At 40.1% G+C, this 18,662-nt stretch overlaps 1 protein-coding gene and 1 long non-coding RNA gene across 3 annotated transcripts in view; one reads left to right on the top strand and one right to left on the bottom strand.

Moving 5' to 3' along the window:
* Positions 1-18,662, bottom strand: part of SLC24A2 (solute carrier family 24 member 2) — a 221,415-nt gene that overhangs the window by 67,786 nt on the left and 134,967 nt on the right. For both annotated transcript variants that reach the window (XM_081263418.1, XM_081263419.1), the window contains exons 3-4: positions 17,908-17,946; positions 15,171-15,279 (exon numbers count right to left, since the gene is read on the bottom strand). In XM_081263418.1, coding sequence (XP_081119544.1) covers positions 15,171-15,279; positions 17,908-17,946 — 148 coding nt within the window. The remainder of the gene's footprint in view (positions 1-15,170; positions 15,280-17,907; positions 17,947-18,662) is intronic.
* Positions 5,962-18,275, top strand: LOC308631898. Its single transcript, XR_014018380.1, has 4 exons — positions 5,962-6,039; positions 9,338-9,552; positions 16,887-16,956; positions 18,158-18,275. It is a non-coding gene; the product is annotated as an uncharacterized lncRNA (long non-coding RNA).

Genomic DNA, 18,662 nt, shown 5'->3' with positions numbered 1-18,662 from the left:
CTTCTTATAAATTTGTCACTTAATTTGCAGCCAGCTCCTCTGTGGTGTTGCTTAGCAATATCAGTGGTTACTGATGTCAGTCTGGTGACGAGCTGACTCAGGCTATATCTCACCATATTTTACATGCTCTTGATGATCAAGCAAGAAAAATGGGACCTGGATGTACTGTTCTGCTTCCCATTTGAAGTGGACTAGGGAGGAAGGAGAGTACAGAATAGAAGAAGCAGGTTTCTGGAAAGAGTTTTTAAGAAAAACAATGAGTAATCAAGGCAAGAGAAACAACCCCAACAGTTGAGTTAAATTGTGTAATTTAAAACCTCAGTAATAATCTTCAGATAATTTTCAACACTGACTCTTTGTTGGAATATGTTTTTTTTTCCCTTTCTTTTTTCCAGAATCAAGGAGAAAAACAAGTGATGGTGTAGCATGGTAGCCATGTGTAAGGTTTGGAGCCCTGCTGTCTGCCACTTACTAACCCAGATACCTTGGGCAGGTTACCTTATCTTTTTGAGTCTCACTTTAAACACTTAACATAAATGGGAACCATCATAGTTGTGTTGTTGGACTGTGGTGAGATTACAGGTCCTCAATACATAATTGACACATAATATTCACTAGATATATGGTAGACATCAGTTCTGACCTCAAGTTAATCAGGAAGTTTACATGGATAGAATTCTTTTTATCTTCACAAACATCAAAGTGAATCTGGTATCAGCAGAGCCTATCACCACCGTGCAGAAAAAGAACTTGTAGCACATCATAAGTTTTGGAATCAACAGGTTTAAGTTCTAATTCAGACTTAACTTCTTGTCATCTGGGTGACTTTGTAGTAAATATTTAGACTTTCAAAGCCCTAGGATCCTCATCTGTAAAGTGGGTCTAACTCTTGGACCTTCCTTATGATGTTGTTGTAAAGGTCTTTCTGTGATTCCTGGAACATTGGAAGTGCTCATATATATGGCTCTATGATTCATTCACTGGGACCAAGCCCAGTGAGTGATGAGTTGTCCACACTGATATAAGTCACATCAAGTGACTGCCTAGGATTAAAACCTTATTTTTACAAGTTTGTAACATTCTTTTCACAAGGGGAAAAAATAAAACAAGTAAAAGGAGAAGAATGACAAAAAGAATGGCCAACTATGTCCAAGGAAGTCTCTGCACATCATATTCTTTTGTATAAGGTCTTTCAGTACAGACGGATTGTCGGTGTTATCAAAAGAATGTGCAACTCAGGGAAAGAGATAAGAAAGATCTCTAAGTTTAGTTTTTGAAAGGAAAATCCAGAGGGGACTTGAGCTGTTCAGGAAAGTGGCACTGTCCAGTGAGTAAGAGGATGGGTTGTGGACTTCAGTGAACCTGAATTTGAACCTAACTCCTTCACTTACTGCCCTTTGTTTCTGAGGCAAATTATTTAACTATTCTAACCTTCAGCATCTTTATCTACTGAATGGTTGTAACAAATTTCCTATTTTATAGGATTGATGTGAAAAATAAATAAATGAACCTGTGTAAAATGCCCAACACAGTATATGGAATATAGAAAGTACTTAATAAATTTTAGTTATTGTTTTCATTATGATTGCCTCCATGTATATCAATTTGGAGTTGTAGCTGAATATTCAACATTTTCTCTAGTCTTTTCTTTTTCAGCTGGAGTTTCAAGAGATAAAATAGTTTCATTAAAGAGAGTGAAAAAATATGGTTTGAATAGCAGAGAACATAGAATATCTGAAACCATCCATGCAACATTTGGGATTCATTTTTTATTTCAGAAAATCTGTCTGAGCTCTTCTAATAGCACATTTCTAAAATGTGTTTTTAATAATTTTTAGGGGGCTGGGAGGCTGACATTTTTACTAATGACATCTTCTCACATCTTGAGTACATTTTTGCATCTCTGGAAATGAAAAATTATGTTTGCAAAACCAAGCAAAGAGCACTTTCTGAACAAATCCTATAAAATCTGAGGTAAGGGTTACAAACACAACTATTAACTAGTCTTAAAATCAACTAAACATTTCATTCTCTTTCTTTTTCTTTCTTTCTTCTTCTTTTTTTAATATAGTGCTTACAAGGTATTATTGTACAGATAGGTCAACTTTTTTTTTTTCCTATAGAAATGAGCTTGGAATATTTCACATAACCAGATCCATGTTGGGGACTAGTCAGCTAAAGTGAGATTGATTCTTCCATAAGCCACACCCATGATCCAACCAAAGTCCTAGCCATTCCACCTAAAGTCCTCAATTCTGTCTTCTCTGCTCTATCCCCTGCCTTCTCTGAGTCCTTACCTACACTACTGTATTAGTCTTTTTGAACCCTCATTTCTGAATTTTTCTTACCATATATCTACTCCCAGCATTTCTCATATGTCTTTTATGTTTTTTTTTTTTAAATCAGGGCAATCTTTTCAAAATACAAAGTGAAAATCAACACCTCTGAATCCTGTGTATACTATGTTTTTTGTTGGAATTTTATGACTTCTCCCAGCTTCCTGAATCTTCTGGAACCCCATTTTGAGGTTCCCTAGTCTAGGCAGCACTCCTGAATGCCTCTACCCCTAGTATAAGTCGTTCTCCTGCCTGTGCCCAGTATCCACTTCTGTTGCTGTGCTCATCAAATGTACCCTAATCTATGTGTTTTCTATCATTATACTCATTCTGTTAAATTTATCACCCAGCAGAGCTCCTGGCACTCTGTAGGAGTTCAACAAATGCCCCTGAATTTAATTAAATCCCCTCTCAGAGTGCTCTGTTACCCTTCTTTAGCTGGTTGCCTTTGGTACCTGTGGCCATTTTTTTTTGTTTTAATGCTGCAAGTTCAGGCATTCTGCTTCAGCATCTCTGTGGGGAAGAAGCCTGGGAAGGGGAAAATGTATGTGGCCTCCATTCTTGGTGTCCTCTTCATTGCTTCTGTAAAGTAGGAGGAATTACACCTTGCAAAAGAGCCATCCAGAGAATCCTCAAGCACAAAAGACAAAATGGCAGCACCACCTTGACCATGAGATGGAAAACACTGGTGCACAGAATGGGTGCTGCTTGCTGGTGAAAGAATAACTTGCATGTCCTCCTGGATCCTATCTCCCATTCTGGCTGGACTCAGTGGTTTCTGCCAGGCAGTGAGATTCAGAGCTAAATTATATCCAACTATTGGGTCAGTACAGCTACTCTCTAGTGCATGAAGCATCAAACGATATTAGAAAAGCAAATAAGAAAAGTGTCCTGGGGGAGGAAAGGAGGAACAAAAATGAAAAAAAAAATTAAAATGCTAGTCATCCAAGGGAAAAGAAAAGCAAGGTATAAGCAAGAAGTATGCGAAGGCAAGAGAATTTGAGAACAGAATGAAATTGAAGGAAAAGAGACTGGAAGACAGAAAGGAAATTAAGGCCACTGATGTGGAAATAATTAGGAGTAAGAACTATTCTTGTTCAATACCACAGTATTTTTGTGGATGCTATTTTATTCAATACTTGGATCCTGACCACAATAGAAATGATAATTCAAAATGATGAAGAATTTAAAGGACTGAGTTCAAAGGAGAAAGACAATTTACATGATCCTCTAAATTTCATACGTTCTAAGTGTAAATCCATTTATCATTACTCCTGTTTAAATCCTCTATGGACAAGTGGGGCTATATAAATGAGTTTAAAATCCAGGAGGCACAGAAGGGGTAGAAGATGTTTCACAAATCATCAATTATGCACATGAGATTAAATAGCAAATGCCTGCCAGTGAGACTGAAATCTGATGAGGTAGCAGTCAGGGTGTGCAATTATCTTCTTGCTCCCTCAAATGGTGGCCTATGTGTTTTGGCAGGATTAAAGAATTAACGCAGTAATTGCTTTTTCAGATTTTTACATGTATGTCAAAAAGAGAAAAATATTTTATTTTTTCTGCTGAACATGTTGAATGTGTGGATCCTGGATGAAATCTAGACTTTGTGGGAGAAAACAAGTTAAGTATCATGTCCAGGGATTTCCTTGTCATGGCACAAAAGACAGGAGAACTTTATGAACACAGATTCTAATTGTATAGCTTTGGGATAATGTTTACTTCCACAGAAGCTGATCAGTAGGAAATCAGTTCTCATGTCATAGATAGGTATACCAGGACCTGAATAACTGGCACATGGTAAATAGGCTGCTTTTTATAGAAAACAGATTTCAATGATTTATTACTGAGCCACTAAGAGCTATCTAAAAGTATGATAGTTGCAATAAAAATAACACCTGAAAATAATTTATTTGGCAGATACTTATATAGACCTGGTGATGCACTCCATATAGACTTCTATGTGCTCTGTGCATAGACTCCATTGAATATTCTGCACAACCCTAAGAGATAGGTACTATTTTCTTCCCTACTGTATAAAAGAGGAAGCTGAATAACACGTAAGTTACATAACTTGCCCAATGTCACATAGCTAGTAAGTGGCAGAGTGGGAATTCCAATCCAGGTGGCTGGCTCCATAGAGTTTGCTCAAACATCTACACGGCTCCTCCAAAACTGTATGGGAAGAGGCTACCATGCACGTACCACACTGAGATAGAGAGTATATCTAAATGGCCACACCACAGGAGGTCTCCTTTGAGCTAGAATCAGTTTTTCAATTCTAAACCTCACTAGCATTGACCAGATGGGTTGTAGTCCTGAGGTTAGGAAGAGAACTTTTAACTTTTTCCAGATTGGAAGCTTCACAGGACCCATTACATCATTCATAGAAATGCAATGCAAGAAAAAAGATAAAGAATTACATGGGTTTGTTTGTTTTTTTATTTCAGAAATGGCAGAGGAGAATTTTCATCCTAAATAGTTTTCTGACATGAGATTGATTCACTATGGGATTTAGATTCATTATGGGATTTAGCCAGTGATGATTGTTGGGGACTTGAGGCCTTAAAGTTAAAGCAAACCCACATTCACTACTTGGGCTTGAGTGCTGCCACTCTGAGAAGTGACAAAGAGAAGCAGCTGCATAGGTACTACAATTGCATTGCTAAAGGTTAAATTCAGCTACAGCATTTAAACTGTTTTCTTACAAGTTAACAAGTTTGGGGCAAGCACTGGTTGATGTTGCCCCAGAAACTTGTCTATAGTGGAGGTTTATAAAGAATCATTACCAGTGGGTTTGCCTCTCATGAAGGCCTGCAATGGGAAAGTGTTTTGTAAATAAGTAGGTGGATATGTGAATGTATATATATATGTGTGTGCATATCACACACACACAAAGCAATCTGATGTAGACCTCTATAAACAGCAGCTTTATATAAACAACAATGCTGTTTGACTATTTGCAAATGCATGTGTGTGCACAAGTATAAAATAAGTTCAAAACAACCTGTAAAGAACTGTGTGTGTGTGTGTTGGGGGGAGTTTTTTTTTTTAATAGCTGAAGTGAAGAGCCCTGATGTAGTAAACCTGATAATGTGAGGTCAGGAGAGAAACGGTCCCCTGACAGCCACTTGAACATTGTGTTTACAATGTGTTCTGCATCCGGAGCTGATGCATTGCTCAGTGCAAACCCCAGATGGAAAAGCCAACTAGGAAGGGGCTGGGATTGTGGCTCAGCAGTAGAGCATTCATCTAGCATGTGCGAGGCCCTGGGTTCAATCCTCAGCACCACATTAAAAATAAATAAAATATTGTGTCCAACTACAATTAAAAAATAAATATTAAAAAGAAAAGAAAAGAAGAGAAAAGCCAACTAGGAAGAGCTGTGTGACTTGCTGAATGCAAATCATTTGACCTGCAGTTCAGTAAGTGAGGCCCTGCCATTTAGTAGATGATCTTAAGTCTCTTTCATTTAAATGCCTTTCATATTCCTGGAAGAAAACACCATGAATATTCCATATCACAGATGATATTCATGTATCTAAATTTTGAATGGGTCGTTTTGGGTAACATGAAGTGCTTTTTTACCTGCAGGATTGCCCTAATTCTTTGGTCTCCTACTGATTGAATGATGTCTGTGACAGTTGCCTTTCATCTCTGGGGACTGAGTCCTTCCTTCTGAAGAAAGTACTTTTTGAAGGTAAGTGCCAGAGAACAAACACAAAACCATAATTTTATGGATGCTTCATTGTCTTTTTCATTCCCATGCTCAAAAGCATTTATTTCAGTAAAACTATTCACATTTCTTTATGTCCCAAATGATATTTATTTATAACTAAGGCAGATTCAATTTTAACCATCTTTGGTGTTCAAATATGGGAATAATGCACTACTATTCCCTACAGAGAGGAGCTTTTTAACCTGTCTTGTGTTTGCTCTGTGAGAGGCATTAATAGCCCGCTTTCCTCTATCCAGGGATTTCTACTACTGTCACCTTATTAAACTGTGGCCAGTAGATTGGATTTTTTTCCTTCTCCCATGAAGATTTTCTCTCTTGTTTCCTATTCACTTACTGGGCTGAGTCTGAACGCAAACATCTTTCTTGCTAATTTAAACTGATGTACAACTTGGGACAGAAAGAAAGGTTACAATATTGCTTTTCAGGGACAACTTCTCTACATTTTGAATGAATCAGGCATGAAATGGTTTTCTGTGGGATCAAATGAAAATGTATGAAAGCTCATTTTAAGCATTTTTTTTTTTTGGTAAAATAGAAACTGGGAGAAATAACAAGCTCTAGTGTTTGGTGAGAGGCAAAAAAAAAAAAAAACCAGCATGCAAGTGAAAGTTTAATCTTAGTGTCAGCTCCATGTTGACGTTAAATGTATATGTTACAGAACTAGAATGACTTTACAGAATAGAGAGACATATGGTTCTGTGTACAGCAGATGGGCATATGTGGCTCTAGATCAGAGTCCTCTGTGGGTGGGGGCATTCTAGCTCTGAAGTCAAACCCTACAGCTGGGAACTGTGAGTTGGTCATGCCACCTCTCGGAACCTCAGTTTCCTCAGAGGTCAATCGCATGTGAATTCCCACAGTCATTGTTGAGAGAATCACATAGGTGACTATGTGGTGCTGAGAGGTACTCACAGTTGTACTCCCTGTTTTTTTTTTTTTTTTTTTTTTCATCATCTCTTAGCCCCTAGCTTCCTACATCTAAATCACACATGGGGACACACACACACACACACATCCCCAGCACCCCTCAACAGGAGGGACTATTCGAATGTTTGCACAGTGGGCACATAGCCACATGCCAGCTTATGGCAAAGAAGCCCTGGTTTGGGGGATGGGCAACAATCCATAGGTTTGAGTCGTCCTGAGTCAGCCAGCTCCTCTGCTGCCTACATTGCTCACCTTCTTCGAGAACCCACTCTCAAGATGCACTGTCTCCAGGAACACTTCCCCCATGGCCCTTCCTTGGGGTTCACACAGAATTTGTGTGGGTTTCCTCAGGATCTGGCAAGCCGAGCTCACCTGTGTTGAGTGCTTATTCTGTGCCAGCTACCATGCTTGCTCTGGACGTCCACCAGGCCCCTTGTCATGATGTGAGGTCACACCTGTAAATGTGTGCTTCCATTGCTTCAGGAGTGAGGCCTTGACCTTCAAATGGGTGATTCTGCCACTCTGGGGAGCTCCTCCCTCCCCTGCCCACCATGTTTCAACAAGAGCAGTCCACACATCCTCCAGGCCCCTCAAGCCACTTCAGGGACGACCCTGGCTGCCTCTGGTCTAGCCTCTCCTCCTTCTTCTCTAATGCTTCAACCAGAACATCCCAAAGCTGCTGATTTATGCTGACTCGCTGTCTGGTGGGCATACCTTCCTTTTTTACTTTTTATCAAAAATGTCTTTGCTCATCTTATTCTTCGTCAATTTACACATCAAATTATGAAGTTCCAAAATAATATCTTTTGGAAGTTCAATTAGGATTACATTGCGCTTAGAGTTTGAGAACTATGGCTATTTTGGTAATGTATTAACATTTATTTAGCTCTTCTTTTATAATCATTTTTGCATAAAAGTCCTAGGTACTTTGGGGCTTTGTCACATTTGTGAGTGTACTCTTTCTTTCTTTTAATTTGTGATTGCTGATCTATAGGAAGGCTATTGAATTAGGCACACTGATAAAAGGACCTGATATGAGTAAACTCGTAGTGCTAAACATTTAAATTAAGTGTTCACTCTTCCCGGTGGAAGTTCCTTTGAACAAAAGGGCCCTGCTGTTAAAAAATAAATAAAAATGAAAATCCATGATCTAGGGACCATGGAAGGTGGTAAAGAAAATAGGTATTTGCTACTCATTTTCCAATTAAGACATTGGAGAATTGAGGTCACTGAGGCCACCTGCTTTCTTCCCATTGCCTGAACCAGAATGATAGCCAGGAGAAGGATGACATCAGAATGTCACAGTCACTTCAGAGAGGGAAGAAAGCTGAACTGGGAAGCTCCCCAACTGCTTTGAGGGAAGGTGACAGTGTGTTGGCTGGGAAGCCCAGAGATTAGCTCTGATGATGTGAAATTACCGTGGGGAAATTTGCCTGTCTTTTTAATGGCAAATAAGGCAGGCATTGTAATATGAGGCTAGTGTCCTTTTAAGACATCTTATTACAGGGTTCTGAAGGTTTGTCAGGAAAAAGAGCCTCAAGAGAATTCCTTGTGAGGAATTACATGGGGACCTGCTGCTGTCCTAAACTTTCTCAGCCCTGTCGGTAAATAAGCCTTGAGCTCCATGATAGCTCACTAGGCAAATATTATCTCTATTTTTTTCTTAAGGTGACAGATCACCAGAGAAGACTGTGGTACCCCTTACTCTGAGGTCTCTGGGATAGATGGTCATCTGCCTCATAAGCTACCAGTTCCCAGTCTAGGGAGCAGGGCCTGGGTTGCAGGGGCTTTCAGGAGCACCAACATGGTGCAGTGTTCCCTTCCCTGAACCCTGGCTAGTGAAACAGCACTAGCAGGGCTTGCAGGCTGGGGAGAGGGATGTTCCACCATTTTCTCCTATGCTTATCTTTGTTGCAAAAGGCCAATCCTAAACATCTTTATTCCCAGCATGTTTTCTCCTCTTACTTCAAACCTGGGGAGAGGAGAGATTTTTCTACTCTCTCTGACAAAGGAAGCAAACGTCTTCATAAGTAGGAGTGGTAACAACAGCGACAAGAGAAACTGGAGTGAAATTTCCCTATGATAATATCAAGGCGATAGACACTGGGGCTGCTTTCCGAACGTCCACCCTCCCTTCTCCCTAACCAAGCACAGCCTGGTTTCTGTGTGCGGAGGCGGTGTGCCTGCTTCTGTCTCTTTTGGAAGCTGGGGTGGTCAAATAGTGTTGTTCTGTGTCATATGATGTAAGTGGAAGTCTACTTCCAGGAATCCTGATGGTCTTCTGATTAAAAACAGAACTTCTCTGTCCTCCCCTTCCCCTTCCTCCTGTCAGATTACAGATGCTGGATGCTGGGGAGTGTGGAGAGGGGACTAGCTGCCACCTACAAGGATGAAGATAAGGGAAACACGCTGTGGATGGAAAAATGAAAAAAGCAGAAGGCGACCGGGTCCCTGATGGCAGAGCCTTGGACTGCTTACTCCAGGACTCTGGTTGAAGAAGGATAATTAAGCTCTAAAAAACTACTAAGTTAAGCCAGTTGGATTCTGGTAAATGACACAGAATATCATTTTAACTGAAAAATAAGTGCCAATAGTCACGGGGTTCTCTCTACATGCTTTTGGGGTATTAATGCATTGAATCCTCATCCTAAACTTAGGAGAGTGGAACTATCTTTTCCCCCTTTATGAATGAAGAAACCAGGACATACAAGCTCGAGTGACAGCAATCATGCTTATAACAGTGTTGCTATAAGTATCCAGTTTTACAAGTGGAAAATCAAGGTCCACGAGGCTGAAAAGCTCAAGATCTCAGGGCAAGAGACGGAGGCCTGACGTGAACCCAGGCACTCTGACTCTAGAGCACATGCTGAGAGGGACCAAATGTCCCCACATCAATCTCTCTGTTGTCATCATTAGGGCATTAAACCCTTTCAGAGTAGAACTGGCTATGGGTTCCTTTTTCTGTGTAGGGATTACAGTGGGGAACCCACACCTTTTTGGATTGAGTCATGCATAACTGGTCCAGGGATAGGTTGAGGTGTGTGGGATTTAAGTCATTGTCAACACCAAGAATGCAAGGAACACTGAGCTGGACATGAGGCTGTACCAGGAGGCACAAGAGTATAAGAAGCACCAACACAACTTAGAGTCAGGCAGACATCAGTTCAAGCCAAGCTCTGCCAGGCTTCCTGTGCCTCAGTAGTGAGGTAAGACATAGCTCTGAACATGTCGGTGTCCTCCTGTGAATGATGGAGTGGGACAGGGCTAAGGATAAGTTGGTTAATATGCAGCATTCAGCAGAGTGCCTGGCCTGCCAGTAAGCACCCTGCAAATGTTAGTATTTTAAAATGAGACAAATTGACAGGAGAGGCTGCTTGATTCCCAGAGTGCCACATCCAGCATCTTTGTTTTAGGTTGATAAAGATGTATACCTAGGAAAGCATGATGGTTTGTTCAGAGAAAATGTTAAAATCAGCACAGGACAGTGATTTTTTTAGTAAGATCAATTCAGAGAATCATGGTGTAATCTCAAAGAATGATAAATCTAGTTCCTCAAGGATTACTTATGAATATAAGTAATATCTTTATTACAATATCTTTATTCCAACCATTCTTAAAAGCTGTAGGCAGATTCCTTCTTTTTCATGAAAATGTCCCTTTCAGAATTTTGTGTCCCTGAAAAGGCACCGCTCAGCTTTGCTTGGCAGACTGACTGGCATATTCCTTCCACACAGTGTGGGCTGCCCAGGGCATGTCAAACAACAACGCACAATCCATGGTGTGGATCCCCGAAAAAGTCTGGGTTGAATTAAAGTGGCTTCAAATTCTTTGTATTCCTCCCATTGAGGGGGTAGAGATGCAAATCTTTCCTTGGGTCTAGGCTGGCCTTAGTGACTGCTTGACTGATGGAATGTAGTAGAAGTGATGTTCTGGGACTTCCCAGGCTGGGTCATGCAAACCTTGTACCTGTTGCCTAGGCCTCCAGGAAGATTTGTTCTTGGAACACTTAGCCCAAGTAAGAAGTCTGGCTATGTGGGTACCCAGCTAAACCCAGCCTTCCAGTTATACTTTTAAAGGTGCCAGGCATGTGAGTGAGACATTCTTGGACCTTCTAACCTACCTATCCACCAGCCGGATACCACCAAATGACCTCCACCAATACCACATAGAACAGGAAAATCACCCACCTGATCCCTGTCCAAATTTCTGATGCACAAAATCATGAGCAATAATAACGTGGTAGTGGTTTTAAGCCACTGAATGTTGGGTGCTTTGTGACATTTCAATAAATGAGTGAAACACAAACACTGCTGGATCTTGGGCCTCGGACTCAGAGGCTAAACCAACAACCATTAATGAAAGCTTTTAGCAAGGACTCAATCACTGAATTTTAGAAGACAAAAAATACCTGAGTTGCAGAGATGAGACAAAGGGAAATGTGTTTTCCTAGGCCATCTGTCCTAGATGATGTTTTCAAATGCAGTTGAATATGTCCCTTTGTGAATGCTCGCTGATACCAGTGGTGCCTACGCATTACTCAGAGGAATGTCAGAAACATCAGTGGACTGTCTTTGGGCACAGTAGGGAAGCTACTGTAATGTTCCTGGAGTCAACATGGTGCTGTAACCTGTAAGCTCTATGGTACTCAAAGGTAGCATTTTGGCACAAGGATGTGTGAATTCAAGTGGTTTGATGCAAACTAAAAGAGAGATGACTATTTCTGAGAGCTGTGGGTTAATGTTTTTTTGGCTGTTCTTGGAATGGAAAATGATTGTGAATTTTGGGGGAAAAATACCAGAGCAATCTGTTTTCTTGGCTGTGTGCTATGGAGCAATTTTAAAGCACTCAAGTGCTTTCCATATTTTCTAATCACTCAGGTCCAGAACTGATTAGAGCTCTCAGCATCTCTCAGACTCTCACGACTGGAGCCCTCCATGTCTTTCAGGGAGAGGGTTCACCTTGAAAATAGGAGCTCAGATTCTGGAGGCACAGCTCACCACGGCAGGAATAAACAGCTTAATTGCAGCATAGCTCCACAAGGACCAGGTGTTTTGGAAAATAACTGAGGGCCCTACTTCGAGACAACCCAGATTCACTTCCTCTTATCTCACAGAAACAAAACATAACCTCCCCTCTACACAGGAAGAATACAAACAAGCCCTATCACAAACTGAATTCCTCTAAACAAAAAGAGAAATATAGATGGCCGGTACCTGTGGGCAAGGACACACACACACACACACACACACACACACACACACACACACACAGAGTTATATATGATAGCATATCTCTGGAAAGAGTCCCAAGAAATTGATAACAATTGATATAACAGTAGTTTCTTCAGGAGATAATTGAGAAACGGAGAAAATTGGGGTTGGGTGTTGATGGAGGAGGAAGGCATTTTTTTCACTATAATTTTTGAATATTACAAAATTTAAAAAAATATCACTTTTCAAAATAATGAAGTAAAATAATTCCAAGCCTGTTTATCGTACTTATGGTATGCTAGGCAACATGTTAAAAGCTGTGTACATATTCACTCCTATAATCCTTATAGTAACCCTACAGTGCAGATATTGATATGTATCATCCTGGTTTTACAGATGAGGAAGCTGAGGTATAGAGAGGTGAAGTAACTTGTTCAAGGTCATGCAACTAGTAAATGCAAAACTGGGATATGAATCCAGAGTGTGGACTTGAGTCTTTCCTCTTAATTACTACATAACACTGCCTTGCCCCAAATAAACAGTCACTTGCTCTTGATTGAGTTGGGGGCAGATAAAATGATTCCTCTCTTCTCTCAACAATGGGGGTAGAAGAAAATGGGGGTAGAGAAGATGGTAGCTCAAAATAACCAGGAAATAATTCACCTACAGTTTTAAGGTATGGCTTTACAGGCTTCAGAAGCATGTGGCTATCAGTTCAATGTCATGACTTTGGCTAGGTTTGTAGCCTTAGCAGCTACTACCACTCTGCTAGGATCTGGTGACAACTGGTGAATAATATGGAGCCCCGGCTCTCAGCAAACTTACTGTATCCTGGCAGCCAGGCAACAAAAGACATAACCACACAATTCTAAAGTGTTCGATAAGGTAAACTAAAGAGTGCACTGAGAGGAGAGGGTTGGGGCCTTGATTTATACTGGATGATCAGGAATAATGGAAGAAGTACAGCTGGAGGAAATGGGAGGGGGTGGAGGGAGGGAAAAGTGCCCTGGTGGTGGGAACAGATTACTGTAAAGATCCTGAGGCCTAGAAGAGGCGTCTGTCTGAAGACGGCAAGCCCCTTGTGGTTAAAACAAAGTGGGCCCAACTGAGTTTGGAACAAAAGGCAGATCATGTAGACCGTGGCTGGGGTTTCATAATTTTCCTAAGAGCCCTGATAACCGCTGAAGATTATAAACTGGAGTGGACATAATCCAATTTACTTTTTAAGATGACTTGGGCTGCTGTGTGGAAACTGGGTGTAGATGGAGGCAATAGAAGAAGTGAAGACCTGCTAGGTAGCCTCTGGGGGAAGCGGTGAGGATGGCTTGGAAGAAAGTGCAGGCACAGGGAGCGCAGGAGAAAAACTTGAGCCTGTGCGGGGGTGGGTGGAGGTCCAATATTTCATGAAAGGAGAATAATGTTAGCTAGGCAGCGTGATTGTGAAGCACAAGTTTACAAGTATGAAAATGCTTTATCAACTGTAAAGTGCCCGACAATGAGAAATATTGCTGCAGATGAAGAAGCAAGGTTCTAGAGGGATCCTGCCTAGCCCAAAGTCATGCAAAGACTGCTTTATGGAAGTTGGTCTGCAATTCCTTTACTCTTTCCTCTGTGATTGTACTCAAGAGAAAGAAGAAGGCTAGTGAGCAGGTCTAAAGCCCCCGTCTGGGTTAATAGACCTCTGGGTTAATAGATCTCTGGGTTAATAGAGTAATGGTATTTAGGATGCTCCAAGGAAGGAGTATCACTTGCAAACAGTAATGAAATCTATGCAGCAGGGTGTACTGGGGGACTCCTCATCAGCTGCATAACACTTTGGGGTGTAACAGGGAGAGGCTTCATAACAGAAATGCTCCATGCTCTGCAGAGGGAGGTGACCTTGTGGACCTATTCTGGGGGATAGGTGTGTGTCCACTGAGAAAAGGTAGGACCAGGGAATTGTTTTTTGGAGTTCCAGAATTTTCTTAACATCATGTGAGACTCTTGGTTGCCTGTGACCTTGAAATTACTTAGCAAAGCTTGATACTGTTTGAGATCTCTGATGAATGTGGTAGGACTGGCAACTGGAGCCGGTGTGTTCTGTACACATACCTGTTTCTCAGGCCATATTTTTTCCCAGGATCCCTATTAGTGCCTGTGTAACATTATGCCTCATTGCAAGGTTCGGGGAGAAGCAGAACAGACTTGGTTATATCAGAACTTCTTGCTACTGGCAAAACTCTGATATTTATTTGACACATCAGATATTTATCTAGTGGAAAAATGAATTGTTTAGGAAACTGAAATGCAACTGAAGAAACATGATGTGTTTGGCTTCATTGCACCAAGCAAACCTGTGAAAATCCACACTGGATTTTTTGTGATGGTATTTACAATTACCCTGGGAGGTGACCCAGGCTTTTTGGGTCTCCAATGACTGTTCCTTATCAGTTACCTTAAAGATCTTTGGATGTTTAGATGCTTACTCTCTCCCCACCCCACCTTCAACTGCCAAAAAAAAAAAAATCAGTACAATATCAATATTCTGCTGTGAACATAACTCTTCAAATTACTCGTGGCCCTCCTAAATCCTGGAGTTCTTTTTCTCTCTCCTTTTTAAGGCACACAACTTCTCTGCATGAACAATTCTGTTTTGAAACTTAGGATGATAAAGGAAAACTGCTACTGTAGCTGGATGGGAGGGAAACCTTTGTGTCCTCTGCCTCATAATAAACTGTATTCATCCTGGAGGTATTAAAAGACAGAAACAGCACATGGAACTTACATCCTCCTCCTGGTACAAAGCCACCCACCATGAACTGAGTTGTGGCACATAAAGCACATCAAAGGGCAGGGCTTCCTCTGGTAGATGCTAACCAAGAGGAGTTTGACAGGCGTCAATATGTTTTGTGAAGAAAATCCTTTGATATCCTCTTTCCCCGACCACAAGCTCCCACACCAAAGCCTGATGTTTACCTTCTGCCAGAGGGTCCAGGGTGTGTATCATGAGCTGGAAGATGCTATTCCTCATGAGACTGTTGTGGAGGGAAGCAGAACTTCCACCTCGCTGTAGGCGCGGCTTAGCCTGAGCAGAGAAACCAAAGATACTGTTAGTTCTCAGAAGTGCATTATAGATAAGACCCTCACCTGGCCTGGTGGACACCCATTTCTATTACATGCTCATATGTCATACAACCAAAGATTTTGAGAGCACATTTCTAACCTCTCCTATTAAAAGACTTAATTGCTTCCAGTTGTTTTAGAGCTTAGTTAATGCAAAGCAACGTGCTACATGCAACACATCATTTGCTTATCTCATTCTCAAAGTTAGCCCCATGAAGTAGATCCTATTAGTCTTGGTCCTAAATAGAGGAGGAAACATTCTTAGAGAAGTGCAATGAATGTCCAAGTCACACAGACAACAAATGAGAGACAGAGGTGTGGGTTTCAAGTCTGTTTTTTCTGGTACTAAAGAAGTGGGTTGTCTCTAAAATTTTGGATTGGTGCATGCCATTGGTAAAATTCTTGAGTGTATATCAACATCAATATCCATATTAATAAACTATAGTTATATAATAAGTCTATATTGATATCAATGTTCACATTAATATCCCTATCTATATAGATAAACACACTAAATTATGAGCATATACAATGTTTTATTTTTAAACTAAGAAGAATGATACAGAAAGTATATGAAGACGATGCTAATATCTTTATCCTTGATCCCCAAACGATCAGCTTGCATGTCTCTGGGGAGACCTTGTCTCAACCCTGGGGACCACAGCTCTAATTCAGAAAGCACTATGCTTTGTGTTAGTGAAAGCTGAAGAGACAAGGCCTTCTACACTGGATCCCTGGAGAATCCTCCTGGCTTCCAAGGAGGAGAGAGGGTTCTTTCTTTACACAAACTCATACTAATTGTGATTCTTTGCCCAAATAATGGATCTGAGATGTGAGAGGACGAATGAGCTTCTAGAGATGAGTTTACCAGCACACTCTTTTTCTTTTATCTACAAAGGCAAATAGACTAAAAAAATCTCACCACAAATTCACTATATTTTGACAGATTTTTTTCTTGAAGAGAAACTACTTTCTTCCTCTTGATGGATTTTGTGCTGCTTATCACAGGAGAAGATGCTCAGAGGCAGCTAAGCTTTATAGATAGACAGATTTAAGGGGGAAGGAGGTATTATAATATAAATGAATTAACTTTTTATTGAAATTTTGGTCCAAAAGCTTGATATGGAATTTTTCTGGAGTCAAATAAAAATAAAATATTATTTTCAATACAGCCTTCCAACCTTCCACATTTTAGGGTTTTCCAAAATATTTGACTATACTCCAAACCTTCAAGGGGACTTTCTAAGAAAAGTTTCATAAGAGACACCATAATTAACTATATTTTGAAAATGCTAAACCAGCTCATCTTTAGAGATTCAAGACACACATTAGACCACTAAGTCTTCCATTAATGAGATCTGGTTAACTTTGGTAGTGTTTCCAAACTGTTGCCAACATGTCCCTTATTTTGTTAAATATTTATTAATGATCATGGGTCCAAACATTTGGTGGTAAATATGAAACCTGTAGTGAGCTTGAAATATGGATAAAATCTCAATGAGAGGTACATGTAGACATCAGATTTATTATAATTGCTTTTCTATTAAAATTATATTTCCAACTCAACAGGGTTCAGAGAAGAATCAGAGGTGCCTAAATGGTGAAAGAGATCATAAACTCCTCAATGGAAGATATTGAGGTTTGTGCCTGTAGCCTGGGACTGGATCTAGAATCCTCTGGGCTCTCAATGAATATCTTATGTCTTTGCTTTGAGCATTAAGGGAGGAAGGAGAGGGGCATAAATATTTTCATTACTGGTCATTTTAGCTTTGAAAATCTGTAACACTTTTAAATGTGTTGGTTAACTATTAAGTTATAGAGGGTTCAGATGATTAGGGTTCATAATATTAATATATATACCTCAGTATATATCTTAACATGTATTAAGGTTAGGAGACTTGAATAAAGTTGAAATGTAACCACTGATATCTAAACACAAGGACTCAGAGGTTCTCTCCTTGCCACGATGCACAATACAAAGTAGGATAAGTTAATTGGACAGGAACTGGAAATTGTGTCTGTTGCTAATTATCTCTCATAACTATTGTTACTGTGGTCCTTATTCTGGGAAACTGGAAGAACTTTGCTGTGGGCATCCATCAATAGAATAGAATCCTATCTACAGAAGAACTTATTTCAGGCATTATGTATATATTGAATACATAAGTTTCATGCAGCATTTCTTTTGATGGGATCAAAAGAAATTTTAGATTAAAAAGTATGTGCATGCGACACACAAGACACTTATCAAGCATTAGATTCCACTCTGTCCCCCACCAAATATCAACTCAACATCCCTTGGAATGTAGTTTGGAAATTTCTCTTTCAACTTTTTCATGAAAAAGTTCATGCCCAATGGTAGAGAGAATTCAAACTTTCGAAACCTAGGACCAAAAATAATTGTCAGCAAATGTCACAATTTAGTTGTTACTCATTGTAGGACAGAGTATACACTTGACCCAGTGGATTAAACCATATATGTATTCCAAGGGAGAGGATGATTTGCTGACCATACAGTTTGATTTCCTCCCACCCCAGCCCGATGCTCTCCACAGGCACAGGACAGGCAGACAGGGCCACTGGTCCCTACCGGTAGAGCTGGTTCATCCTTGTCCCTGGCTGTAGATGACTGCATAAGAGGAAAAGGCAAAAACAAAAGACAAATAAATAAATAAAAGACAAATTACATATAGGATTTACATTTAATAATAAGTGTCATTATAAAGATTTGCTTTTTTGCTGCTCTTGGGATGAATTAAGACAAAACAGGGGCAAAGCGTTTATATTTGTAGATGATATACAGTGGCATATTCAGGTACAGTCATCCATTCTCTTGACAGGTCAAAGTTGAATGGCCAACTCAAATGTCCAGCAATAAAGGCCACTTAAGTAAATCACAGCCCAGACATGTAGTGGAATACCATGTGATCATCAAAGTGAATGAGGTGAATTTGCAGGTACGGAAATGGGTAATATCTAAGAAATATTGTTAAATGAAAACTTATTTTAAAAACCTTATTCATTACTATATCACATCATAGGATAAATTATTAATACTTTATTATATGTAAAGGAAAAAATCTGCAAAAAATATTGTTAGTGGTTATTGTTAGAGGGAATGGGATTACATGGAAGGGTCACTTTCCATCTTTGGAGGGAGTCAGTATTCATTATCCCATATATCATTAATAAAACAAGACCTGAAGAAGTTACATTGCTGAATTAAAGACCAGGATCAACTATACATGGAAGTTAGATAATCCATTTTTTCTCGTGTTCTTTCTACTTACAATTTTCTATTCTAAAATGGAGCTCTGTTTAGTTGGGAAACGTTGGCTAGAACAC

This window comes from Spermophilus citellus, assembly GCF_964194105.1.
Source record: "Spermophilus citellus genome assembly, chromosome: 2".
NCBI classification, from domain to species: Eukaryota; Metazoa; Chordata; class Mammalia; order Rodentia; family Sciuridae; genus Spermophilus; species Spermophilus citellus.
Note: the sequence above shows the minus strand (reverse complement) of the source record. Positions and strands in the feature narration are given on the sequence as shown.